The following is a 27,641-nucleotide window of genomic DNA, read 5'->3' as shown; positions in this document are numbered from 1 at the left end:
GTCCGAATGCAGTTAATGCACGAGTCCAAGTCATCAGTGCTCAAGTCCAAGTAGAGTCACAAGTCCTTAAAATTAAAGCACGAGTCGGGCTCGAGTACTACAAGCCTGGTATTAAGAGGCTCTGAAGACATAAAACAGACCATGCCACATAGTGATGTTTTTCTTTTTTTTTTTTTTTGTTTCTCTCTTACCTTCCAGGACCTTGTCGTCAGTCAAGTCAGCATAGGGAAGCTCTCCGAAGCTGAAGACCTCCCACATGAGCACACCAAAAGACCACACATCTGTCTTTGTGGAGAAGTCGTCCTCAAACACAGACTCGGATGGAAGCCAACGCAGGGGAATCCAGGCCTGACGGTAATGGTAATACTCACTACAAACCAACACACAGATACACACAGTAAGTCTTCAGTCAGATACAGATACAGCATATAGCATAATATTCAAATTATTCAGTGACGCAGATCTAGCCACAACTTCAAACATTTCTATTTTATTAAGATCTATTGATGCATGTATGGCGGCACGGTGGTGTAGTGGTTAGCGCTGTCGCCTCACAGCAAGAAGGTCTGGGTTCGAGCCCAGTGGCCGACGAGGGCCTTTCTGTGCGGAGTTTGCATGTTCTCCCCGTGTCCGCGTGGGTTTCCTCCGGGTGCTCTGGTTTCCCCCACAGTCCAAAGACATGCAGGTTAGGTTAACTGGTGACTCTAAATTGACCGTAGGTGTGAGTGTGAGTGTGAATGGTTGTCTGTGTCTATGTGTCAGCCCTGTGATGACCTGGCAACTTGTCCAGGGTGTACCCCGCCTTTCACCCGTAGTCAGCTGGGATAGGCTCCAGCTTGCCTGCGACCCTGTAGAACAGGATAAAGCGGCTAGAGAGAATGAGATGAGACAAGATGATGCATGTATGTGCACCTGTTGAAACTTCCTGTGTTTGCAGGGACACAATAAACTGTAGTTATAATTGCAATACAAGACACTTTTTTTGAAAAGGATTGTAACTACACTTGGGGGGGGGGGGGGGGGAATGAATCAGAATCATTTAGAAGCCATGAATGCAGCTGCCTGCCTTTTATTGTGCCATAAATGAGACACTGATATAAATGCACTGCTCAACTCTAATAGTTTCATTGTCAAGCTATTTATAGACATCACATCACCCCCAGTGGTGACTGTGCATCTGCGTACACATGTAATTATGATCTAGTGGTGTGTGTATATGACATGTGCACCTGTTGTAGACGTCTTTGCTAAGGCCCAGCGCAGACACTTTGACCTGTCTCTTGGCACTGATGAGGCAGTTGCGTGCAGCCAGGTCCCTGTGGACAAAGCGCTGGTTGGAAAGATGCTCCATCCCACGAGCAACCTGCAGACACACCGACACCTGGGAAGAGACACGAGACAAGAAATCCAGTGTGCGCGCGCACGCGTTTCTATAGACACGTAATGAAATCTTTTAAAACAAGCAACAGGTATGAGCAAGTTTACTGGTACATACACTACCGTTCAAAAGTTTGGGGTCACTTTGAAATGTCCTTATTTTTGAAAGAAAAGCACTGTTCTTTTCAATGAAGATCACTTTAAACTAATCAGAAATCCACTCTATACATTGCTAATGTGGTAAATGACTATTCTAGCTGCAAATGTCTGGTTTTTGGTGCAATATCTCCATAGGTGTATAGAGGCCCATTTCCAGCAACTCTCACTCCAGTGTTCTAATGGTACAATGTGTTTGCTCATTGCCTCAGAAGGCTAATGGATGATTAGAAAACCCTTGTACAATCATGTTAGCACAGCTGAAAACAGTTGAGCTCTTTAGAGAAGCTATAAAACTGACCTTCCTTTGAGCAGATTGAGTTTCTGGAGCATCACATTTGTGGGGTCGATTAAATGCTCAAAATGGCCAGAAAAATGTCTTGACTATATTTTCTATTCATTTTACAACTTATGGTGGGAAATAAAAGTGTGACTTTTCATGGAAAACACAATTGTCTGGGTGACCCCAAACTTTTGAACGGTAGTGTAAGTATACTATATTTGTGTGTTTATGTTACTAGTTTTACCTTCTGCTTGGTGCCGAGTGGGTGCACCTTCACTTTCTCATCTTTACTTTTGGAGATATTTAGGTACTGTTTCAGGTCACCCTGTGAAAGAGAGAACAGGATTAGATAAGAATAAAATAAAATAAAAATTCAGTTCACAGTGAAACCTTTTGGTACAATACAAAAAAAAAAAAAAAGATGCGTTTTAAATGTTTAAAATCAGTGACTAAAAAACAGACAAGTGTAACATTCTCTAACAAGTGAAGCACCCACAGGTCTAGCGCCCCTGCTGGCTGGCCGCAGGATATCATGTGTAGCTCCGCCCATGCCTTTCAATGACAAAATGGCTTATTTGCCACGTCACTTTTCACATCGAAACTGTCTTTCCATCTATATTATCTAATTTGAACAGTGAGTTTTCCCTGTGCTGATACCTACACATTTTTCCCCCTCAGAAATTAGTTTTTAAAACATTATTCTACTACATTGCAAGAAGGCAGGGGTAGTGAGACCAGCTGTGATGTATGGATTGGAGACCGTCCCTTAATGAAGAGACAGGAGGCAAGGTTGGAGGTGGCGGAGTTGAGGATGTTAAGGTTTGCGATGGGAGGTTGGACAGGATAAGGAACGAGCACATCAGAGGGACAGCACATGTAGAGAGCTTGGGAATTAAGCTAAGAGAGATGAGACTGAGATGGTATGGGCACATCCTGAGAAGAGATGCAGAGCATGTTGGAAGGAGAATGTTGAGGATGGAGCTGCCAGGCAAACGAAAACGAGGAAGGCCAAAGAGGAGATACATGGATGTGGTGAGAGAGAACATGAAAGTGGCAGGTGTGGTAGAGAAGGATATGGAAGACAGGGAGCAATGGAGACGAAAGATCCGCTGTGGCGACCCCTAATCGGGAGCAGCCAAAAGTAGAGGATTGTAAGAAGGCAGGGGTACGCTTGGGAATGAAATGATCGACAGCCTTGGAATGCGCTGGACCTGTGTATTAGGAGAAGGGGCAGGTCTACCAAATGAGTAGGTGAACCTGACTTTGACTCATCTTTACTGCGCAGACTCTGGCTCCAGATAGCAGTAGAAAGTCCCTACTCTGCAAAATCTGGCTCCAAATTTGACATGATGGAGGAATTTGGGTTTCATTTCTATAAAACAGAAGGGCTTGGAGCCATGCCGTGTGCCCCCCCCCCATTCTTTAATACAGTCACTGGTTTAAACAAACAAATACCTAAAATAAGCCCATAACAATGCCCCCCATCATAATTTAAAGTGGAACTAAAGTCATTTTTAAACTTGCTTTATTTCTTAATTAATGTGTTATTCAATTACGTTTTCGGTTTTATTAACCTTATATCGTGACTCATATTGGCATATTATATTAAACTTATCAGCCTTTTACCCATGTTGAATGTAGTTCGTATGGTCCACAGCAGGTGTCGCTTATCTGCGTGATCTTCACGAGACTTGTGTGAGACTTCAAACGTGAAGTGTCAGCGCCGCCATTTTGAAAACCGTTTACACAGCGGCCAGATCGCCATATCATTCCAATTTAGATTAATTTCGAGATTTGCCAGCTTCATCAGTGATGGAGTGTCAGTCCTGCACGCTGTGGCGTGGGCACCTGAAGGCACGCTGAGTGGACTCCAGCACGTGCGCCGTGAACAATGCGCACCTGAGCTCAATTAAGGAACGATGTGTTTGCCTATTTAAGGACTGTGCTGATGCATTTGCATCGCAAAGTATTACGATACGCATGTATGCATGACTGAGCCTTTCTACCCGCTGTCTTGATTTCCTGTTTCACGATCCTTGTGCCTGTTTCTCGTTCTTGTCCTCGCTTAGCCTTTGATGTACTGTTTGCGCCTCGACCGACCCTTTTGCCTGTATTCTCGTTTTTGACCTAGCCTGCCGTTTTGAATTGTTTGCCTGTGTGTATATATATTCTGCACTTTATTAAACTGTATACTTCTGCACATACATCTGCCTCCCTCGCATGTGAGACATGGAGATTATTCCACACAACTTCAAACCAACGTGGAGTAGAGAAGAGTTGGAAAGGCGACAGGATAAGGACAAGTCCGTCACGCTGGTATTTAGGTCATTACTGTCGCACAATTAATACGTGCCAGATCAGGCGGCTGGTGGGTTTTCAAAATAATAAATACATGCATGTATTTTTTGAGATAAATACATATTATACTGAGCGCATTTCCTACATAATCCTCACTAAGGTTTCGGACAGCACTACAAAATGGTGTCCCCACAATACAGTGCCCTATATAGTGAGTAGGGAGCGATTTCGGACACAGGGAAAACTTCTGGCTTGATTACGTCAGCATTCGAAAGAGGGCGCAAGCGTCTTGACAAAATTGGCAGCTGTTGGTCACTTTGATTTCCGCTGTACGTTTTACTTCCGTCCTATGACGTCTCGCACAGGTCTCAGCGAATCTTGTTTACGGCCATTGCTCTGACATATGGACTGATATATTACGTAGCGTATTTCAAACACTCAACTTGCTATAGCAGTGACAAAATAGCTAACAAAAATACATTCCTCCATTTTATGAGATAAATAGAATTTTGATTAAAAATTTGCCTTCAGTTCCCCTTTAAGATGACACAGGCTGATGTATTAAAAAGCTGTATAGCACACTGTGGAACTAGAATAACCCCTAGATACTTGAATCACACACTGTATTGGCCGCTGTCTCGTGCCTGTGAAGGAGAATGAGCTGGAAAAACACTGCGCTCTAATGTTTACACTTGGGTACGGGAACAGCTGAAGTTTATCCTCATTATAATATTATAATGAGCGAGGTCGTAACAAACATAGCAGAACTGACGGCCTCCAACACAGAAGCGAGCTTGTCTGCTGTTTTTTCCCCTTCTCTTTTCTAGTGTTTTGCCTCTGAAAATGTCAGATACTTCCTTAAAATAGTCTTTTTAAAATTCTTATATTTTATTGAGTTTTAGAGCAGAACAAAACACTGAACATAAAGTTAGGTCCATATATATTTGGACACTGACAATTTTTTTTTTTTTTTACCTGTTTACTGAAACATATTCAAGTTGTAGTTATATAATGGACATGGACATAAAGTCCGACTTTCAGCTTTCATTTGAGGGTATCCACATTAAAATTGGATGAACGGTTTAGGAGTTTCAGCTCCTTAACATGTGCCACCCTGTTTTTAAAGGGACCAAAAGTAATTGGACAATTGACTCAAAGGCTATTTCATGGGCAGGTGTGGGCAATTCCTTCGTTATGTCATTCTCAATTAAGCAGATAAAAGGCCTGGAGTTGATTTGAGGTGTGGTGCTTGCATTTGGAAGATTTTGCTGTGAAGAAAGCATGCGGTCAAAGGAGCTCTCCATGCAGGTGAAACAAGCCATCCTTAAGCTGCGAAAACAGAAGAAAAAAAACATCCGAGAAATTGCTACAATATTAGGAGTGGCAAAATCTACAGTTTGGTACATCCTGAGAAAGAAAGAAAGAAAGAAAGAAAGAAAGAAAGCACTGGTGAACTCATCAATGCAAAAAGACCTGGATGCCCACAGAAGACAACAGTGGTGGATGATCGCAGAATGATTTCCATGGTGAAGAGAAACCTCTTCACAACAGCCAACCAAGTGAACAACACTCTCCAGGAGGTAGGCATATCAATATCCAAATCTACCATAAAGAGAAGACTGCATGAAAATAAATACAGAGGGTTCACTGCACGGTGCAAGCCACTCATAAGCCTCAAGAATAAAAAGGCTAGATTGGACTTTGCTAAAAAACATCTAAAAAAGCCAGCACAGTTCTGGAAGAACATTCTTTGGACAGATAAAACCAAGATCAACCTCTACCAGAATGATGGAAAGAAAAAAGTATGGTGAAGGCGTGGTACAGATCATGATCCAAAGCATACCACATCATCTGTAAAACACGGCGGAGGCAGTGTGATGGCTTGGGCATGCATGGCTGCCAGTGGCACTGGGTCACTAGTGTTTATTGATTATGTGACACTGGACAGAAGCAGCCGGATGAATTCTGAGGTATTCAGAGACATACTGTGTGCTCAAATCCAGCCAAACTGATTGGTCGGCGTTTCATAATACAGATGGACAATGACCCAAAACATAAAGCCAAAGCAACCCAGGAGTTTATAAAAGCAAAGAAGTGGAATATTCTTGAATGGCCAAGTCAGTCACCTGATCTCAACCCAATTGAGCATGCATTTCACTTGTTAAAGACTAAACTTCAGACAGAAAGGCCCACAAACAAACAGCAACTGAAAACCGCTGCAGTAAAGGCCTGGCAGAGCATTAAAAAAGAGGAAACACGGCATCTGGTGATGTCCATGAGTTCAAGACTTCAGGCAGTCATTGCCAACAAAGGGTTTTCAACCAAGTATTAGAAATGAACATTTTATTTACAATTATTTAATTTGTCCAATTACTTTTGAGCCCCTGAAATGAAGGGATTGTGTTTAAAAAATGCTTTAGTTCCACCCACTGAATTAAAGCTGAAAAGCTGAACTTCAACTGCATCTGAATTGTTTTGTTCAAAATTCATTGTGGTAATGTACAGAACCAAAATTAGAAAAATGTTGTCTCTGTCCAAATATTTATGGACCTAACTGTACATGACAGCAATGGAAAGTATGGGGAAAATACATATACCATACAGAATGATATAATAGAAGAAAAAGAAAAAACCCAAAACAAAAACAGAGGTATTGCAGCACTATATAGGACATTACATGGACAATTCTTAGAACACTCACGGTTTAGAGATTACATGTGAATCAGGGAATATACAACTAAGACAAAGAGACAAAATCAGTACCCAGGAAACAGCATTAGGCAAACACCGAGGTGCAAGAGGGACGCCAGTCAACACTGCAGCACCCTCTGTGTACCAAGTCTACGGTTGGCGGCTCAGGAAAGGTGCCCACAACTTATCAAAATACCTCTCATTCCTCTTCAAAACTGAACTCAGGTGCTCCATTGGTAGAAATTTAAATATTTCTCCATGCCATTGGTTAACAGTTGGAGGTCTGGGCTTAATCCACTGAAAAAGTATGCATCTCTTAGCGAACAAAAGAAGCTTGTATAGGAGTTTTTGCTGGAGGCTTGGCAGAGAAAGTTCCTCTCCTGAAAGACTGAACAGAAACAAACCAGGATGTATTTGTATGCTCTTACAAAAAATCAAGTTAATTTACTGTGAGACTTTTTCCCAAAATTTAAATATCAAAGGGCAGCGCCAGATGCAATGTATGTAAGACCCAATCTCCTGCTTGCACTTGACACAGAGGGGAGAGGTTTCAAGATAGAAGGTATTCAGAGCATGGGGTGCATGCTGTAATCTATAAAAGGATCCTGTACTGAATCTACGGTACGTTAGCCTGTTGCACAAAAAGATTTTGCCGACTGATTCCACTGCATTGAACCATGCTTCCTCTCCAAACTCAGTTGCCAAGTCCTTGTTCCATAAACTTTTAACTTTGTCAATGTTACATGAAATGAGGGACTCCATAGAAGTAGGAAATAATTCTTATTATGGCGACATCGTGGGCGGCACGGCGGTGTAGTGGTTAGTGCTGTCGCCTCACAGCAAGAAGGTCCTGGGTTCGAGCCCCGTGGCCGGCGAGGGCCTTTCTGTGTAGAGTTTGCATGTTCTCCCCGTGTCCCCATGGGTTTCCTCCGGGTGCTCCGGTTTCCCCCACAGTCCAAAGACATGCAGGTTAGGTTAACTGGTGACTCTAAATTGACCGTAGGTGTGAATGTGAGTGTGAATTGGTGTCTGTGTCTATATGTCAGCCCTGTGATGACCTGGCGACTTGTTCAGGGTGTACCCCGCCTTTCGCCCATAGTCAGCTGGAATAGGCTCCAGCTTGCCTGCGACCCTGTAGAACAGGATAAAGCGGCTAGAGGTAATAAGATGAGATGGCAACATTATAATAATGAGTCAATAACCGAGGCTACTGGCTGGGCTTCAGGGAGAAAAAAAAAAAATTGTCTTTTTTTGAGTCTCGATTTAGAAGTCTCCGTTCGATCCGCCATTTTTGCTGTGGCTCTGGGGTCTGACCCACGCATGACCTCATGTGACTTTTCCAAAATAGTTGTTGAGCAATTTGTATACGGACTAACACGTGGTTAGGACGCCCAGCATTAGGAAATGTATTGAAACAAGATGATGCATACCAGCTATAGGGATGGGTATCAGCTCAAACAATTCAGAAAGGGGAGTGGATTAAAGGATTCCTAAACCAGCACATCGACCTGTCAGTTAATCTCCAGACATTTTATTTGTCTATTATACTCTTATAAAATATCAAACAATTTAGGCCCAATCCCAATTCTAATTTCTACCCCTCCCCCTCCCCCTTGGCCCTTCCCCTTGAAACTGAGCTACAAGGGATAGGGCTTGAAATTCAACCCTTACGTATTGGGATAGCCCTTCAACGATCGCATACGTCATCGCGTACCTCCGTCAGCGTTTACGTTAGCAAAACGCGACCAAATGCGTCATTGGCTGCGACCAGCCGCTACAGTCAGAGCCAGAACAGAAATCTCTGCTGGCAGGGTGTGATTTGTTAACTAACACCACTGAATGGGATATCTTTGGCGCTTCGTGCACCACATCCGACAGAATGAGGTGTCAGAACACTCATGTAAACAATAAAAGCGAGAATAACAGAACAAAACGTACACAGTCAAGCAACCGAAAACAATACTCACTCCCAAAGCTTTTTAGCAGCAGCTTGGATTTCAGAAATCGCTGCTCATTCTCAGCTCGAAAGCGAATCAAGCGGCGTGTTTCCTCTGGATAACAACTTAAAACACGTAAATAATGGAGAAAATACATTTATGACAATCTTTCGCTGCGGGAACCGCCATCTTTCTGAAATCCGCATTAAATCTCGCTGAAATCCGCATGGCATTGTGGGAAATCACTCAAACCCCTTCGTTCGGAGTCAGCTCCAGGAAAATCTCCGTTTGGAGGGGTACAGAAGCCCTACCCCTTCCCCTACCCCTCCGCGTTAACTGGGATTGGGATACCCCTACCCGTGAACGCGCAAAATGGAGGGGAAGGGCCAAGGGGTTGGTCCAAGGGGTGAAATGGGATTCGGCCTTAACCTGTCGTACAACTATTGCAGGACAATCTCAAACAAATCATTTCCAGCAAAATATTTTTGCACACGAAATTAAGGTTCCCACAGTGTTTAAGGTTCTACAGGTTGTTTGGATGATCACATTTGTAGTGATGCTCATACAAAAAAAAACTATTTAACTGTGTTATTTGTCTATACTTTAAGAAATAAAACTTTACATTTCAGGGCTTATGAAAATGTCACCACACACCAACAGAGTCCATTGGAGATCACACGCTGCACACTTTCACACTAGCAAGCGAAAGGCAACCATTTATATTGTACATACGAGCAGCACACAGTCATATCAGTGATAAGTGACATCGGAATTGAGGTTTTCCTCAAGTGTATGCAAATTACGCCTCAAATTGGTTTATTTCTTAAACCAGTTCTCTGATGTGTGGGCCACTGCAGTGGTCCAACCTACAATTACTCCACATTTATGTGGTTGTGACACATCCACCAGATACAAACTACAAGCAACACAAGCGACTTCCTAGCATGAACAGTGTGCAGTTTTATTTCTTAACCTGCACAACATCCCCCCCCCAGAGTCTTTCAGTGTTCTTTTCTTTCTCATAAGGGTAGGAGCAGGCTTCACTCAATATATGTTATTAATTCTGAGAGTGCTGGCCTAACACAGTCTGTTCAAAAGAAAGGGAGAGGCCGCACTATGCATACAGATATTTATTCGCACAGATGCGTTTCGGCATGTGCCTTCCTCAGTGTGCTCAATACATCAGTGTTATTACAAATCTTAAAAGGAGATACGCAGAACCTTTATTTTTAAATAAATGTCTGGGTGGATAGTATCTCCATCCTTGACTCTTGTATGGTGCATAAATGGGAATTTAAAATTTTTTATTTGAGAGTTAAAATCGACTGCAAAGTTGGTATTCGAGCTGCCCCGCTGAGCCAGCCAGCCCTGAGTGCGTGAGGTCGCAGCGGTAACCGATTTTAAGGCCGAGGCCTTTTACAGCTATAGACCAAAGTCATATAAATAATTTATGGTGAAAGAAAGAAATACCGTTACCGACTTGCTCAACTAAGACTGATTTGACTTCACTGATTGTGGGTTGACTCTCATTAAAACAGGATAGGCATTATAACTTGTGCAACATACATGTACATGCATGCATTTTCACTGATAAAACGTAAAAGGCTAATTAAATAATCAGATGAACTGAGACAATCACATTCTGAAGCAAATTAATCTTATACCGGCAACTTAAACACACAATACAAGTTACATGTATTAATCTAAATGCAGGTAAACAACGAGTGATGTTTTTGTTGTTTTGTATCCAAACGAGAGTTGGAGCTTACCCGTATGTGTTCTCGCTTCTTGAAGGCCGATCTTGTGGCCGATTGTTTTGAAACAATCTGACTTTCAGTTGTTCATTCAGTTCTCTGTTCATTCACTTCTTCCATGTAAGGGCGAGATATTGCTGCTGAGGCGAGCATATCCAGCGGAGAAATCAGACAGCTGGTCCACTCATTCTCCATTTTCTCCATACTGAGTACTCCGTCATTACTGCTCGGCTAAGGCAATTACTAAAACCCGGGACAGGACATCAAAGGGAGGTCACTGCCCGAGCGATAATATGTCTCCTCCCGGGTTTTAGCAACAACCCTCGGCTCACACTTCAGGAGAACTGGTGCAACTGAACTTACTTTCCATTTCTTGTGGTTTTCTTTTCCTTGAATTGTTGGTACTGCATCCTCTTTCAATACGGGCTTATAGCCAACGCTTCTCAACAGATCAGAGGTCTCGTACGAGTCTTCAGTAAAATGTGCAGAGCAGAGGAGAGACCACTTTGTAGCCGCCCAATGTGCCCGTGAACTTCTTGCAAAACGCGTCCAAATCTTTGCAGTTTGAACATTCTTGGACCATGAATGCAACATAAATCCACCTTCTGTCGAGTTGCTGCACCGGCCAGCAACACATCTACGTGGCATGGCGATGAATTACCTCAAAATGGAAGCTTGAAATTGCAGTCAGCTCTGTGTTTTAGTATAGACCCCTTTCACATGACGTCACCGCGCCACGAGATTTTGTTAAGCACCATATTGGAAGACCAAGTACATGCACTCACAATATAAAACAAAGTACGAGCAAGAGTAAAGTGACACGATGGATGATAATTCTGGTTATGTGAGTACATTACCAGCTGCAGAAAGGGCACGGTATGTGGAGAAACTGGCTGTGATTGATGGGTTTGACCCATATGATAAGACTCGCGGCAAGGGAGAATGGAAACATAAGGAGGACCTGACACCAATTCTGCCATCTGTTTGCTACCCAGACATTGTAAACTATTTGTTGTTTACACCCAGTGCCTACACTCAGTGTTCGATATTTTCGGGGGGGGGGGGGGGGGGGGGGGGGTCCCTTTTTTTCCCTTGGGGCGCTTGCGCTGGTCTCGGAGCGCGGATCTCCAAACACATGAGAAGCCTTGCGCTTGTCTCGGAGCGTGGATCTCCAAACACATGAGAAGCCTCTCTTACGCACATATCACGCGGACTCCACACCTCCACACACGCATCGCGTCTGAAGTCATAACTCATCAGGGGAAATCGTGTCCACATTGGCATGTTCAAAAAACAACCTTGCGTCAACAATGATACCACACGCAAGGAAAAAAAAAAAAGTCAGGCTACTCAACAACCAACCTGGCAGCAGCGAGCAAGCCCCAAACCATCCTAAATTATTATTATTATTATTAAATTGTAGAAGTCTGGGAGGCTTGCTCCTCATACAGTTATCAACTTGGGGCCAATTTAGCATGTTTTAAATCTGAATTTCTTGCATTTGCTTACCTCAGTGTCCGCAGATCATGCACAGACTCATCCATTATATCCACAGTTTTTTGCCAAGTCTCACACAGGTTTCTTTCAAGTCTACTGTTGGGCCAATAAATCATAAATAAAACAGCTCAGATTTGTTTAAAGTCGTTTGCCACTCCACTTTATTCTCGTGGGTTCACATACCGCTGCCGTTATTTCCCCCTAATCACGAGTTTGTTGGTCTTCCAATATGGCGCAGGGTCTGTTTACTTCCGGTTTCGGGTGACGTCAGTGAAAGGGGTCTATAGCGGAAATGGCGATGAGACCGATACACTTCCTGCTGTGACGTCACAGATGTCAAGGTCATTCACTCAGACCGCTACCTATATAAATCACTTTAATCGTAAAAATTACTACATTATATTTATTGTTAACGCTTAAAACTATTCCTGTGCCATTCTTGAGGTCTCAAGGCATTTATAAACAAAAAGTGAGGCCACTGTTCTGCGTATATGCTTTAAAGGGAAACGATGAAGTTAATGCAGGAAGACATGACCGTACCAAATGGTCTCTCAAGTTGGGTGGTCTTTTATAGCAAGCACACAGGAGATCTTGAAAAGCATGGCCAGTGTTTGGATCACTACTTAAAATGTGCCAATGACGATGGACAATATTTTTTGTAGTGTACTTGATATCTGCCAATAAGTGGACACGAAGGTAACTGGCATGTTAGTATTAAGTGTCTGTGTGCGCGTGATTGGTCATGAAATCAGAGCATTGAATAGCGCACACCTGCTCTAGGCAACCCTGCAATAAGACTGGGGCATGCCCCCCGTCAAGAAATCTTTGGCATAACTCTCCTGCTTGCCTCTCAAACACTTCACTATTGCAGATACGACATACTCTTAAAAGTTGGCTACAAGGCAAGCTGCGTTTAAGTGAAGGCGGATGGAAGCTTTGATAATCTAAATAAGCGTTACGATCGGTTTCTTTCTAATAGATCACTGTGTGCAATGATTTCTCCAAATTTTTCACTAGAACATCCAAGTATGGCATAACCTTGTCATCACAATTCAATGTGAATTTAATAGAAGGCACTTGGGTATTCACAGTTACTAAAAGTGACCAGTTCTTCCTTTGAACCTAGCCATATAAAAAAAATATATAATGTACAGTGGTGCTTGAAAGTTTGTGAAGCCTTTAGAATTTTCTATATTTCTGCATAAATATGACCTAAAACATCAGATTTTCACACAAGTCCTAAAAGTAGATAAAGAGAACCCAGTTAAACACATGAGACAAAAATATTATACTTGGTCATTTATTTATTGAAGAAAATGATCCAATATTACATATCTGTGAGTGGCAAAAGTATGTGAACCTCTAGGATTAGCAGTTAATTTGAAGGTGAAATTAGAGTCAGGTGTTTTCAATCAATGGGATGACAATCAGGTGTGAGTGGGCACCCTGTTTTATTTAAAGAACAGGGATCTATCAAAGTCTGATCTTCACAACACGTTTGTGGAAGTGTATCATGGCACAAACAAAGGAGATTTCTGAGGACCTCAGAAAAAGCGTTGTTGATGCTCATCAGGCTGGAAAAGGTTACAAAACCATCTCTAAAGAGTTTGGACTCCACCAATCCACAGTCAGACAGATTGTGTACAAATGGAGGAAATTTAAGACCATTGTTACCCTCCCCAGGAGTGGTCGACCAAAGATCACTCCAAGAGCAAGGCGTGTAATAGTCAGCGAGGTCACAAAGGACCCCAGGGTAACTTAAGCAACTGAAGGCCTCTCTCATATTAACTAAAGTTCATGTGTCCACCATCAGGAGAACACTGAACAATGGTGTGCACGGCAGGGTTGCAAGGAGAAAGCCACTGCTCTCCAAAAAGAACATTGCTGCTCATCTGAAGTTTGCTGAAGATCATGTGGACAAGCCAGAAGGCTACTGGGAAAAAAAAATGTTTTGTGGACGGATGAGACCAAAATAAATCTTTTTGGTTTAAATGAGAAGCGTTATGTTTGGAGAAAGGAAAACACTGCATTCCAGCATAAGAACCTTATCCCATTTGTGAAACATGGTGGTGGTAGTATTATGGTTTGGGCCTGTTTTTCTGCATCTGGGTCAGGACGGCTTGCCATCATTGATGGAACAATGAATTCTGAATTATACCAGCGAATTCTAAAGGAAAATGTCAGGACATCTGTCCGTGAACTGAATCTCAAGAGAAGGTGGGTCATGCAGCAAGACAACGACCCTAAAGGCCAATTTATGCTGACAACCCAGTCCTCGCAGACGGCGTCGCAGACAGTGTCTGCGTAGCCCCCCCACCTTCGCAGACGCTCTGCGCACACCTCCCAAAAATTGTGACCACCGCAGAAGCCTCACAGGCAGCATCACAGACAAGAGGGCTCTGATTGGTCCACTCTACATCCGCTGTACACGCACTTCCGCTTCCCTACTTTCCTGGTTTGGTTTGTTTTCACGACCGCCATTTTTAAAAACACGAGCGAAGATGGAGCAGCACGAAGAGCGGTTGATCGAGGAAGTGAGGAAGTACGTACATCTATACGACTCCAGTTCTAGTCATTATAAGTAACCTGAGGATAAACACTCCACTAACCACACCCACCAACTACTCCTAGCGATTTCGCGCCCCCTTGCGTTGTGGCAGTGAATAACATCGCGCACGCCTATTACTCCCCGCTCAACGATAAATTACAACTGTCTGCGAAAAGCTATCTGCAAAAGCCTTGTCGCAAGAGCATGCAGAGGTCTTAAGCACACAAGTCGTTCTACCAAAGAATGGTTAAAGAAGAATAAAGTTAATGTTTTGGAATGGCCAATTCAAAGTCCTGACCTTAATCCAATGGAAATGTTGTGGAAGGACCTGAAGCGAGCAGTTCATGTGAGGAAACCCACCAACATCCCAGAGTTGAAGCTGTTCTGTACGGAGGAATGGGATAAAATTCCTCCAAGCCGGTGTGCAGGACTGATCAACAGTTACCGGAAACGTTTAGTTGCAGTTATTGCTGCACAAGGGGGTCACACCAGATACTGAAAGCAAAGGTCCACATACTTTTACCACTCACAGATATGTAATATTGGATCATTCCTCAATAAGTAAATGACCAAGTATAATATTTGTTTAACTGGGTTCTCTTTATCTACTTTTAGGACTTGTGTGAACATCTGATGTTTTAGGTCACATTTATGCAGAAATACAGAAAATTCTAAAGGGCTCACAAACTTTCAAGCACCACTGCACCTATACCACAACATTAAATGTTGCTTAAAAGGATTATTAGAGTAGATGAAATCTTGCTCAAATTTACCCATGTTGATGATGGGGGTGTGTACATGGGTGTGGGTATTTAAGATTTGTAGTAACACTGATGTACTTGAGCACACTGAGGAAGGCACATGCCGAAACGCGTCTGTGCGAATAAATATCTGTATACATCGTGCAGCCTCTTTCCCTTTCTTTTCTTTCTCAATACTGGGCTGAAATTTGGAAAAACTTAGACAAAGCCAAAATTTTGCCTTCATCACTTACACCCTTCGTTATGGCACGTTTTGTAAATAATTTTACAGATAAGGTTAGATATTGAGGGCGATTTCTCAACACTGCATGGAGGCAGAGGAATGACTCACCATATCGGTGTATTCCAGGATCATGTAGTATGGCTCTGCTTCTCTGCACACACCCAGCAGACGTGTGATGTTCTGGTGGCTGAGTTTAGCAAACATCTCGCATTCCTTTCGAAAATCTGATTGCACCTGCTCATCTTTGGCCTGCAGACTCTTCACTAGAACCGCCGTTTCTTCCTCATCCTCACTGGTCTTCACCTTGGCCAGGAGCACCTCACCAAACTCTCCCTTACCTGAGAAAGAACGTGAGCGCACACGTTCAACATGGATGCTGCTTGTCTGCCACAAAATTTCTTGTCACATACGATTTTAGCAAGAAAGGTTTTCAGGTAATACCCAGAGTTGTGATGGCGGTCAGGCTGGCACGGGGGAACTGAAGTTTGTCTTGAGTGCTGTGGCGTTTGTTGTTCCCAGTAGAAGGCATGGCGTTTAGCAGCATGTCTTCCTGAATCTCCGCTGTGGTTTGGCCATTCTGCTGCACAGCACCCCCTGTAGGAGACGTCAGGAAACTTATGATTACATACGACAAATCATCCAGTCTAATGCGTACATAATTTTAGTTCAGGTCTATTAATTATAGGATTGCAGTCTTTTGAAATGGAACATTAACAACCAAGCTGTCAGTGAACTGATTTCATGTTCAAGAACAATAGTGTGTAGAGATCGTACCATTAATAGGTTTTATAAATTTGAATAGTCAGTCATTCTAAATTACAGCACTAAGGTGTTCATTATTCTGTACATTATAGAACATTTTACATAAAAATGAACTGGAGTTATGTTGAATGCTGAAGAAATCTGTCGATTCTAGGATAAAATATAGTCATTAAGAAAGAGTGCACGCAAACTTTGTTAAAATGTAAATCACTAGAAAACAGTTACTCTTTAAAAGGGACATATTTTCCTGTGCTCGAAATCACTCACTACATAGTGGACTATATAGTGAGTTCACTATTCTGTAGTGCTGTCTGAATGTATAGTGAATTATTACACTCTATATAGTGGACTCATAGTATCCCACAATGCACCGTGAAAAGTAGTGTACAACCGATGGTCACTAACCAAGCAATATATACCATCATGCATTGCAGTCGCACTGGGGGGGGGGGGGGGGGGGGGGGGGGAAGAAACAAACGGACATTCAAGTACAATTAAAAACAGTAGAGAATAGAAAATAAGCTAAAATAAACTAAGCTAAAATACAAGAATAAAAGTTATAGTGCAGAGAGAGGAATTAATCAAAAGCCTCAAATTTGATTTAATGAAAGGCAGCAGCAAAGAAGAAAGCGTTGAGCCTTGATTTAAAAGAACTGAGATGCAGCAGACACAAAGTACTTTGTATTGATTAATGTTGGAAATGCGCTCAGTATAATGTGTATTTATCACAAAAATACAATCATGGATTTATTATTCTGAAAACCCACCAGCCGACTGATCTGGCACATAATTAACAGCGCGGCGGAGTAGTGACCGAAAATATGCGTGTCCCCCCCCATTTTACCAATGAGTTCACTATATAGTCCTTTAACCCTTTGGTGACTGACCCCTTGAAAATGGTTCCTCCAGGAACGATGACGTTTCAGTTGTCAAGACAACGGAAAAACTAAAATACAAAAACAGAAAGATACGTCACAATGCTCTTGTGCACAAAACAAAATGCTCTTGTATTTGTATTTTAGTTTTTCCGTTGTCTTGACAACTGAAATGTCATGGTTCCTGGAGGAACCATTTTCAAGGGGTCAGTCACCAAAGGGTTAAATAGAATTCCCTATATAGTGAGTAGTGAATGAGTGAGTGATTTTGTACACCGGGATTATGAAAAACTCACTTTTTCAGTGCTTGTGCACATACATTTGGGTATCTGGAGTCTACCAACCCATAAACTCTGAAATAAGACACCCAGTCAGTTTCTTTGTTGTGCCCATTTCAGAAAATGTGCTTCAACAAGTCATTTAGATTTGGCTCCTCTTTCTATGTCACAAGTGGAGCTCATTAGAATTATCCCACCCCTCATCTGACACTCTCCACTCATGTCTTGTGAACGGCCTTTGTGAAAGAATATTTCATGATGAAAGTGCTACCTGATTGGCCAGTAAAAAGGGGGTGGGGTGGACAGTGGCTCATCGTTTAAAGGAACAGGTGCTCAAACCGGTCATTCTGAACAGAGCTGTTTAGACAGAGTGAGAAGGGAGCTGTGGTGTTTTATCTTTATGGTATTTTGATCAAAGCATCTCATATCATTATCTCTAGCCGCTTTATCCTGTTCTACAGGGTCGCAGGCAAGCTGGAGCCTATCCCAGCTGACTACGGGTGAAAGGCGGGGTACACCCTGGACAAGTCGCCAGGTTGATCAAAGCATTTCACAGACATTTTATTAAGACCTCAAGGCACTGCTTCAACTTGTGGAAAAGGGGTATGTCACATTTAACTAACAAGAGTGCTCTGAGAGCACAATATCCCCTGCTGGCAACTATATCTATGCTATAAGTGCTTAATACACCCTCATGAAATTGTCAAAATACAAGTTTGGTAAATCAAGGGCATAACTCTGGTAAAATGCAACTGAATTGAACGAAATTGCAATATGCGTATTACCGACATATAACAAAGAATCCTGTCAAGTTTCATGAAATTCCTCCAAAAATTGTGAGAGGAGTAGATTTCAGAAGGTGAGCACCCTTCCTGGGACGAATGGACAGATGGCCATCATGACAATCCCCCTTTGGGCCTTTCGGCCAGTGGGCGATAAACTTTTTGCCAATTTACGTGAAATTCCTCCAAAAACCGAGGGAAGTTGATTTCAGAAAGCAAGCACACCTTGATGAAATTGCCAAAGTACAGATTCGTTAATAATCAAGGGCATAACTCTGGTAAAATTTGCCCAAATTAAACTAAATTTCAATATGCGTATAACTCTCATAACAAAACCTTTGTGAAATTCCTCCACAGATTGTGAGAGGAGTTGATTTCAGAAGAATGTACACCTTCATGAAACTGTCAAAGTACAAGTTATTTAATCAAAGGTCAAAACTCTGGTAAAATTTTCACAAACTAAATTAAATCGCAATATGCATATTAGCATCATATAACAAGGCCTTTTGCCAAGCTTCGAGAAATTTGTCCAAAAATTGTGAGAGGAGTTGATGTCAGAAGGCAAGCACACCTTCATGAAATTGTGAAAGTACAAGGTTGTTAATCAAGGGCCACGACTCTGGTAAAATGCGACTGAATTGAACAAAATTACAATACGGATAGTACTGCATCTTGTCAAGTATGGTGAAATTCCTCCACAAATTGTGAGAGGAGTTGATTTCAGAAGGAAAACACACTCATGAAATTGCCAAAGTATAATTATTAATCAATGGCTGTAACTCTGATAAAATGTGACCGAATTTAAGGAAACTGCAATATGCATAGTATCGACATATAACAAAGAATCCTGCCAAGTTTCGTGAAATTTCTCCAAAAATTGAGAGAGGAGTTGATTTCAGAAGCTTCCCAGGACAGACGGATGGACATCGCCTCGACATAATCCCCCTTCGGGCCTTTCGGCCAGTGGGGGATAAAAACGTAACTAGTGTCGTCACAGCTAGTTATAGCCATATTTGGTAGGACCTTCGACTGATACTGTATAATGATTACTGGAGCTAATTACTGCTATGTCTACACCTAACCTAACCAGAGCCTTGGTAACTGAAAGGAAATTATATTTGCTCTTTTAGTTTTGTGATGTGACAATACTCTATATACGCTATATGTTTGCACAAACACACACCATTGAGACACTCCATCTCGGGCTCCTCTTTGTCCTGGCTCTTCTGCAGTCTCTTAGCTTTGCGTCTTTGCTTGCAGTAGAACATGAGGCCAAGCACGACAATGATGTAAGCAACAGCTGCGCCCACAGATAACCCGACAGTCTGGATCATCTTGTAGGGAGCTCTCTCATCATCTGCCAGAGAGGGCTGCACTGGCTTCTCTACAACCACAAACACACCAATAATATACAGTAAGGGTTACAGAGACTAATCAACTAATACATTTACTAATCAAGGGGACAAAGGCAATATAGATGGTAAAGAAACGCAGACTAAATGTACTTTGCTTGACCCCCCCTCTTTAATACAGCATTATCACTTTGTATGTTGCAAGTTGTGCAAGACTGATTTTGAAATCCTACTGTCGTCTGTTCCAGAGGAAATTCTTCCCACAATTATTTCTGTTGCCCTTTAAAGCTAAATAATAAAATCCTTTTAGGTTGGGCCCAGCGCTATGGTTCAACTTCCTGGAAATACAGTACCAGTCAAAAGTTTGGACACCTCAGCTTATTCATAGGTTTTTCTGTATTGTGACTATGTTCTACATTGTAGAACAATACTGAACACATCAAAACTATGAAATAACAAAATTTACCAGCTGGGAGGTCCGTATCGTGAAATACCGTGACCGAGGTCAGTATTCAAGGCCGGGGTCACGGTATTTCACCACAGACCGACCTTAAGCTGGTAAATAACATTTATTTTTTCTTTACCAAATTCTAACAGAAAACGAGAGCGCCCGAAAGGGAAAACCGAGCCGAGCCGCCATTTTGAATCCTCATTCACGGCTGTAATGCAAATGGCTTCCTCCTCGGTATACAAGTGCACTTCCATGGCAGAAAAAAAACAAACAAGTTACATTTTGCCGCCTATGTAGTCCCCTATTTATACAAAATTGAGTCATTCAGGATTCAGCCATGTTTTTGCTCGGCGTTGGCAACAGTTACAGGTTTTAGTTTTCTCCTTTAGTTTTCTTTTATTTCTTCTTCCTCAGGGTAGTAAAACTCGCTTTCGCTGTGAACACTGTCGTTATTGCTATGCATGATGTAAAATTAATGCTATTACGCTGAGAAATGCTGGCAAAAATTTACAAGATTTTTGATAAAAATCTTGTAAATCAATCTTATAAAAAAGATAAATGTTGACAAAAAAACGCTACTATATTGTTGTGAACAAGCGAGTCGCCAGAGGTCCGTAACTGGGGTCCGTACCGTAGGATATGGACCCGCTCGCCAGCCAATCAGAGCGCAGGATTTGATGGAAACCGGACCGCCAAAAAAATAAATGGAATTATGTGGTTTTAAAAAGTGTTAAAAAACAAACAAAATAGGTTTCATATTTTACAACCCCGATTCCAAAAAAGTTGGGACAAAGTACAAATTGTAAATAAAAATGGAATGCAATAATTTATAAATCTCAAAAACTGATATTGTATTCACAATAGAACATAGACAACATATCAAATGTCAAAAGTGAGACATTTTGAAATTTCATGCCAAATATTGGCTCATTTGAAATTTCATGACAGCAACACATCTCAAAAAAGTTGGGACAGGGGCAATAAGAGGCTGGAAAAGTTAAAGGTACAAAAAAGGAACAGCTGGAGGACCAAATTGCAACTCATTAGGTCAATTGGCAATAGGTCATTAACATGACTGGGTATAAAAAGAGCATCTTGGAGTGGCAGCGGCTCTCAGAAGTAAAGATGGGAAGAGGATCACCAATCCCCCTAATTCTGCGCCGACAAATAGTGGAGCAATATCAGAAAGGAGTTCGACAGTGTAAAATTGCAGAGTTTGAACATATCATCTACAGTGCATAATATCATCAAAAGATTCAGAGAATCTGGAAGAATCCCTGTGCGTAAGGGTCAAGGCCGGAAAACCATACTGGGTGCCCGTGATCTTCGGGCCCTTAGACGGCACTGCATCACATACAGGCATGCTTCTGTATTGGAAATCACAAAATGGGCTCAGGAATATTTCCAGAGAACATTATCTGTGAACACAATTCACCGTGCCATCTGCTGTTGCCAGCTAAAACTCTATAGTTCAAAGAAGCCGCCATGTCTAAACATGATCCAGAAGCGCAGACGTCCTCTCTGGGCCAAGGCTCATTTAAAATGGACTGTGGCAAAGTGGAAAACTGTGTGGTCAGACGAATCAAAATGTGAAGTTCTTTATGGAAATCAGGGACGCCGTGTCATTCGGACTAAAGAGGAGAAGGATGACCCAAGTTATCAGCGCTCAGTTCAGAAGCCTGCATCTCTGATGGTATGGGGTTGCATTAGTGCATGTGGCATGGGCAGCTTACACATCTGGAAAGACACCAATGCTGAAAGGTATATCCAGGTTCTAGAGCAACATATGCTCCCATCCAGACGACGTCTCTTTCAGGGAAGACCTTGCATTTTCCAACATGACAATGCCAAACCACATACTGCATCAATTACAGCATCATGGCTGCGTAGAAGAAGGGTCCGGGTACTGAACCGGCCAGCCTGCAGTCCAGATCTTTCACCCATAGAAAACATTTGGCGCATCATAGAACGGAAGATACGACAAAAAAGACCTAAGACAGTTGAGCAACTAGAATCCTACATTAGACAAGAATGGGTTAACATTCCTATCCCTAAACTTGAGCAACTTGTCTCCTCAGTCCCCAGACGTTTACAGACTGTTGTAAAGAGAAAAGGGGATGTCTCACAGTGGTAAACATGGCCTTGTCCCAACTTTGAGATGTGGTGTTGTCATGAAATTTTAAAATCACCTAATTTTTTCTCTTTAAATGATACATTTTCTCAGTTTAAACATTTGACATGCCATCTATGTTCTATTCTGAATAAAATATGGAATTTTGAAACTTCCACATCATTGCATTCCGTTTTTATTTACAATCTGTACATTGTCCCAACTTTTTTGGAATCGGGGTTGTAGATTCTTCAAAGTAGCCACCATTTATCTTGACGCTTTGCACACTATTGGCATCATCTTAACCAACTTCACCTGGAGGTGAAGGGAGTCACCTGGAATGCTTTTCAATTAACAGATGTGCCTCATCAAAAGTTAATTAGTGCAATTTCTTGCCTTCTTAATGCGTTTGAGATCAAACAGTAAATAGCCCTATTCTACAACTGTAGTAATCCATATTATATCAAGAAGCGCTCAACTAAGTAAAGAGAAACGACAGAACATCACTAAGACATGAAGTGACAAAAATAAAGAAAAATACTGAATTGGGTGGTGTCCAAATTTTTAACTGGTACTGTACCTTTCAGACACTGCTGTAAAAATTGCAAACACCAAGAAAGGTCTGTAATTCAGCTATATAACAGCTCTCTTATGTACTTAAGTAAATGTACTTCATTATTGTCCACCTCTGCTAAATCCATTAATGGTTTTGCTCCGTGTCAACTCACCCACAACATAGAGCTCTGCAGATGTGTGCGCGATGTTGCAGCTGTTCCCAGCAATGCAGGTGTAGCTGCCTGTGTCCTCTGTACTGACATCATGAATAACCAGAGAGCCATTGGGCATTGTCTGGAACCTTTCATACACACCCCATAAACAAGAAAATCAACTGAAGGAGTTTGAACTGAATTCATTTGGCAGAAGATTATTCACTTAGTTCTGGACAAGCAATTTTCAATCAGTTTTTTTTTTTTTTACCTGCTCTTGTTGGACTCAAGGAATTTGTCTTTCTTTTTCCACTGGATGAAGGGTGAAGGATCTCCTGTGGCTTGGCAGTGCAGCACAGCAGTGTGACCCTGATACACAGTAGTGTTCTCTGGCTTCAGCTTGAATGCCACATACACTAAAAGAGGGGCAGAGTGACAATTTCTAGCAGGTTTCTGCATTAAAGGGGCTGGCTCACCCTTCTCAGAATCCTCTTCGCCAAATACCAAGTCGCCATTTCTGATGCTAATGATATTCCAAAAACAACTCCGCAACATTCTAAGCCATATTAAATTCTATCATGAAATTGATGATATTTTGTCAAAGTATATTTATTTATTTTAAATTCTAACCAACTGATCCGTGCAGTTTTCATATGGTTATGCTGTCGTAATGGACCTGAACCGGCCTCGGTTGTCTCGCTGACGGCCATGAAGGAAAGAAAAGAAAAGATGAGGCATATTTTGTTCAAAAGCTTCCACGTATAACTCATAGATGAAGGAAAAGTTAGAGATGGATTCCGAATGGATCGCTCCCAGTGAATTTGCAGAGTGATAACAGAGTAGTGGTCATGTGCTTTCAAAACACAGTGGCCCATGAGTCAACAAAAACGAGCTGGATCGTGGGACGATTCTTTTGAGCCAGCACCTTTCAAGTTCAACAAATAACACCCAACGTCTAAATTATCAGTAGTGTGTGTTCTGTGATAACCTTTTTAACCACAAAAATCATTTGAAAACAGTCAAATTCTATTCAGTCAAGACCTAAGAAATAGGTAATGTCAGCTTGTTGCCATGACAACTCAAACAACTTATAGCGCCTGCACGACTACTGTTTAAGTAAAGAATAAAAAACTTCAGAACATGCTATGAGAAGAAAAGAATCCACACTGGGTTAGTGTGATGTGTTACCACCCCGAAGCAGATTACCTTCCTGTACCACAACATTACCGTACATTATACATTTTAACCTTTCATAGTTACAGTTAACTTTAATAACTCCATTTGTAAATATTAAATAAATGCCTCCTTACAGAAAGCTTCACCACGTCAACCATTCAGTGTTTTTCTTTGCAAAATAAAGATATTTTTATGAGCACACAGAAATCTTGGGCGCCCTAAAAAACGCTACAAGGACAACAAAAAAGAGAGCCTTAAACACTGCGACCTCCCTGCCAAAGACCTAGAAGCCTGTGCGAGAGACAGAATCAAGTGGTGCTCCAAGACAAAAGAGGCCTGTATGAACTTTGAACGGTTTAGGCGTGATAGAGTCCTAGGTGCTAGAGAACGCAGGAAAGCCTCCACATCTGCAAGCCCTGCCATGTCATTCCAGTGCCCTAGAGTGTGTTATTCCAGAATTGGCCTCACTAGCCATGCTCGTGCCCATCAACAAAGACCGCACAACTGACACCATTGATACCGATGGTCAACTGAAGATGATTTTTATGTGGAACCTCTGCTATACAAGCCCCTGTGAATGAGTTGTTACTATAGAAACCATAGCATATTAGAACGAGCACATTAGTAATAAACTGCGATGTGATACGAATCACAGTTGGAACTACTGCATCAGAAATGCTGTTAGAGCAACAGAACTGTAGTATTTAAAAGGAAAAAAAAAAGATGAACACTGGGAATGATTTTGAAGATTAGTGAAATTTAAAAAATCATTCAATATCTGGCAACTGCAAACTTACAAACGGAGTGGGAGCTCCGTTTCTAATACAAACCTACTTTTGAGCATTTCATACTGTGTATAGATGAAGGATCTGACTTTGAATGGGAAAACATTCCCAAAGCTAAAATTAAAACTTGTAAAATGCTCCACAGTAATGTGTTATGGCCTGTGTTCAAGGAACACCTCAGCATTTCAGTACATGAGTACTGAGCCTTTGCACAATGCTGTACTGTACCTGCGACAGTGAGCTGGACCACAGCACGGATCTCTCCTTGCAGGCTGTTGGAGGCCACACAGGTGTAGTTGCCTGCATCTGCCCGTGTCACTTTGGAGAAAAGCAGAGTGCCTCCATTCTGTTCCACCCAAGCAGGGAGCTCACTGCCATCTGCAGGGGGCAGCACAAACAAACCGATATAAAAACATGCCCACACACACGTCCTACAGCAGCTGCTGCTGGGCCAACACATTCTAAGACGTTTCACTGCTTCATAACAATCCCGTCATTAAGGGCAAAATATCTGCACAATGGAGACGTCATTCCAAAACACGCAAACCAGGGATCCCAGCAGTAATTGAAAAAAATAGAGGAATGTAAGAAACTATCAGCAGGGGTCAAGGGGGCTGCAAGCCCCCTGAAGCTGTTGAGATTTTAACATTTAAAGATGCTATAGAACACATTTTTTTTACATAGATTTAGCATAGAAAAGCAACAGAATTTAACAATCATGTGTATCTATTTGATGCCATATTTTGTAATCAATGACATAAGTGGCAAAAAAAAATTGTTATTTATAAAAATTAGATGAAAATGTAGCTTTGAAGAATATACTTCTTCTAACCCGGACACTGTTCCGCTATCTCTTTTATGGACGATATCTTTTTTCCACGACATATTCAGGGCTGTGAAATTGTAAAGAAATCCGAGGAAAAGGGGGGGTCTGGGGGGCACAGCCCCCCGCAGGGCCCCAGACACCAAGCCATTTTAGGTGTTATATGGTGTATTCTGAGCATTTCCTGCAAGTAAAAAATTGATCTCAACAAGTAAATATTTGACTAGTCTTGGTCTTCATTTTGCCATATAAAATACCTATCAACAGTTTTCTCTTTTAAAATGAAAGATCCATGTAAAATACCTTGAAATATCTAATAAGTGCCTATGTATTTTATCTCTTCATCAAAATAAAAGTAAAAAAAAAAAGTGTAAATAATTTAAATAAATGTTAATAAAAGAAAACTTTGATAGGCCTTTCAAAATGACTGTGAAAAATCATGCTCAATATTTAAGTGAGAGATACCTGTTGTCTTCCAAATTACACTTAATTCTTGTATTATGTCCTGGCTTTTTCCAAGAATCTGTCACAATGTCTCTTGTCTACAGAGCAAAAGTTTAAAAAAAAAACAACAACTAATGTTTATCTAATATATTATTTACATTTTTTCTTTTACTTCTGGCTCCTTCTATTCCTCTTTGCATCACTCCCAGCTATTTCTTTCAATTCATCTTTCAGTAAGGCTATTAGTTATTAGTTCTATAGTATTTGCATTCCTCTATTAAAGCTATTTACAAAATGTTCATAGTCTGTCAAACAGCATCTAATGAAAGTCTTTTAATTTTCTTTTCTTTAACACCATCTCTTTCAGTTTTGCAAACTTGTTCTTTTTCATCTTTTCCTTCAGTCTGTCTGTGTGTTCTTTTCTAGCCCTCTTTGCATCTCTCTCAAACACCTCCTTAGCTTTCCTTTTTGATGGCATCTTAACTATGTCTGATCTTGCACCCTGTAAGTACAAAATTCACGTACGCGGTGCCAGGTCACGCAATAGCTATTTTTAGCTCTAGTGTTGCCAGATACTGCTGACGTTTTCCAGCCCAAAATATGTTCAAAACCCACCAAAATTCACTTGAAACCGCCCAATCTGGCAACACTGCTCCTGAGTCACAGTCAAGATGTGTTCCACGCTCAGCTGGCATAAAACTCCGCAAGTCCGGCTGTATTGAGCCGCCGGTCTCATGCAAGGCGATTAAAACCGACTAGACCCCCCCCAATGATTTTTAATGCAAAAATAGACGTTTTGTGAAGATGATATTTTTCGCGACAGAATCCGCGGAATTCCACGAAAATTTCACAGCCCTGAATATTGAATTAAGTTCAACGCATTAGAAACAAAAGCACGAATGGAGTTAAAACGCATTTTCTAGCAAATGGGCACAGCCATATTGTTTTCTCGTTCTATCGCGTACAGTCTCGCGGTATTTACATCAATTTAACTTCCGAATGTTCCCGAATGTCAACGAGAACAAACGAAGCTGACAAAAACATCGCTAAACAAGCAAACCAAATCAGAACGTATTCTGCTGGTCATTTTACTTAAACAAACATATTTTTAACAGATATACAAGAGATTAAAAAAAAAAACAAAAAAAAAACCCACCACTTTGGCTAGAAAAATAGCGGAATTCCGCTAAATAGCGGATGTCTGGGATCCCTGGCAAACATTGGAATTTATAAAAAGTAGGCTTGATTTGAAATATGCATACAGTTATGATTACTCTGACCCAGTGTTGTAGTCGAGTCACTAAACCTCAAGTCCGAGTCCAGTCTCGAGTCCCCAAAGTTCAAGTCAGAGTCAAGTCCAAGTCATTAAAAAAAAAAAATTGAGTCGAGTCCACTCTTGATCCGAGTCGAATCCGAGAACAAGACTCCAACTGCACCATTTGATGGTGGCTGTTTTAGCACCATTAACAGTTTGTTCCTGAACATGACATATGAACAGGTGAATGTGCGTTCTCTTCGTCAGGGAGTGTGAAGTATTCTGTCAGAGATGGTTGGGAGACGGATCTAAGTGC

General features: G+C 41.6%; 1 protein-coding gene across 2 annotated transcripts in view; it reads right to left on the bottom strand.

Moving 5' to 3' along the window:
• ptk7a (protein tyrosine kinase 7a) overlaps positions 1 to 27,641 on the bottom strand; it is a 96,772-nt gene that overhangs the window by 9,944 nt on the left and 59,187 nt on the right. For both annotated transcript variants that reach the window (XM_060941497.1, XM_060941498.1), the window contains 9 exons: positions 25,032 to 25,181; positions 23,114 to 23,258; positions 22,864 to 22,991; positions 19,406 to 19,606; positions 15,967 to 16,119; positions 15,634 to 15,863; positions 2,061 to 2,141; positions 1,230 to 1,381; positions 192 to 370 (listed from right to left, as the gene is read on the bottom strand). In XM_060941497.1, the coding sequence (XP_060797480.1) occupies positions 192 to 370; positions 1,230 to 1,381; positions 2,061 to 2,141; positions 15,634 to 15,863; positions 15,967 to 16,119; positions 19,406 to 19,606; positions 22,864 to 22,991; positions 23,114 to 23,258; positions 25,032 to 25,181 (1,419 nt within the window). The remainder of the gene's footprint in view (positions 1 to 191; positions 371 to 1,229; positions 1,382 to 2,060; positions 2,142 to 15,633; positions 15,864 to 15,966; positions 16,120 to 19,405; positions 19,607 to 22,863; positions 22,992 to 23,113; positions 23,259 to 25,031; positions 25,182 to 27,641) is intronic.

This window comes from Neoarius graeffei, chromosome 15 (genome assembly GCF_027579695.1).
Source record: "Neoarius graeffei isolate fNeoGra1 chromosome 15, fNeoGra1.pri, whole genome shotgun sequence".
Lineage (NCBI taxonomy): Eukaryota > Metazoa > Chordata > Actinopteri > Siluriformes > Ariidae > Neoarius > Neoarius graeffei.
Note: the sequence above shows the minus strand (reverse complement) of the source record. Positions and strands in the feature narration are given on the sequence as shown.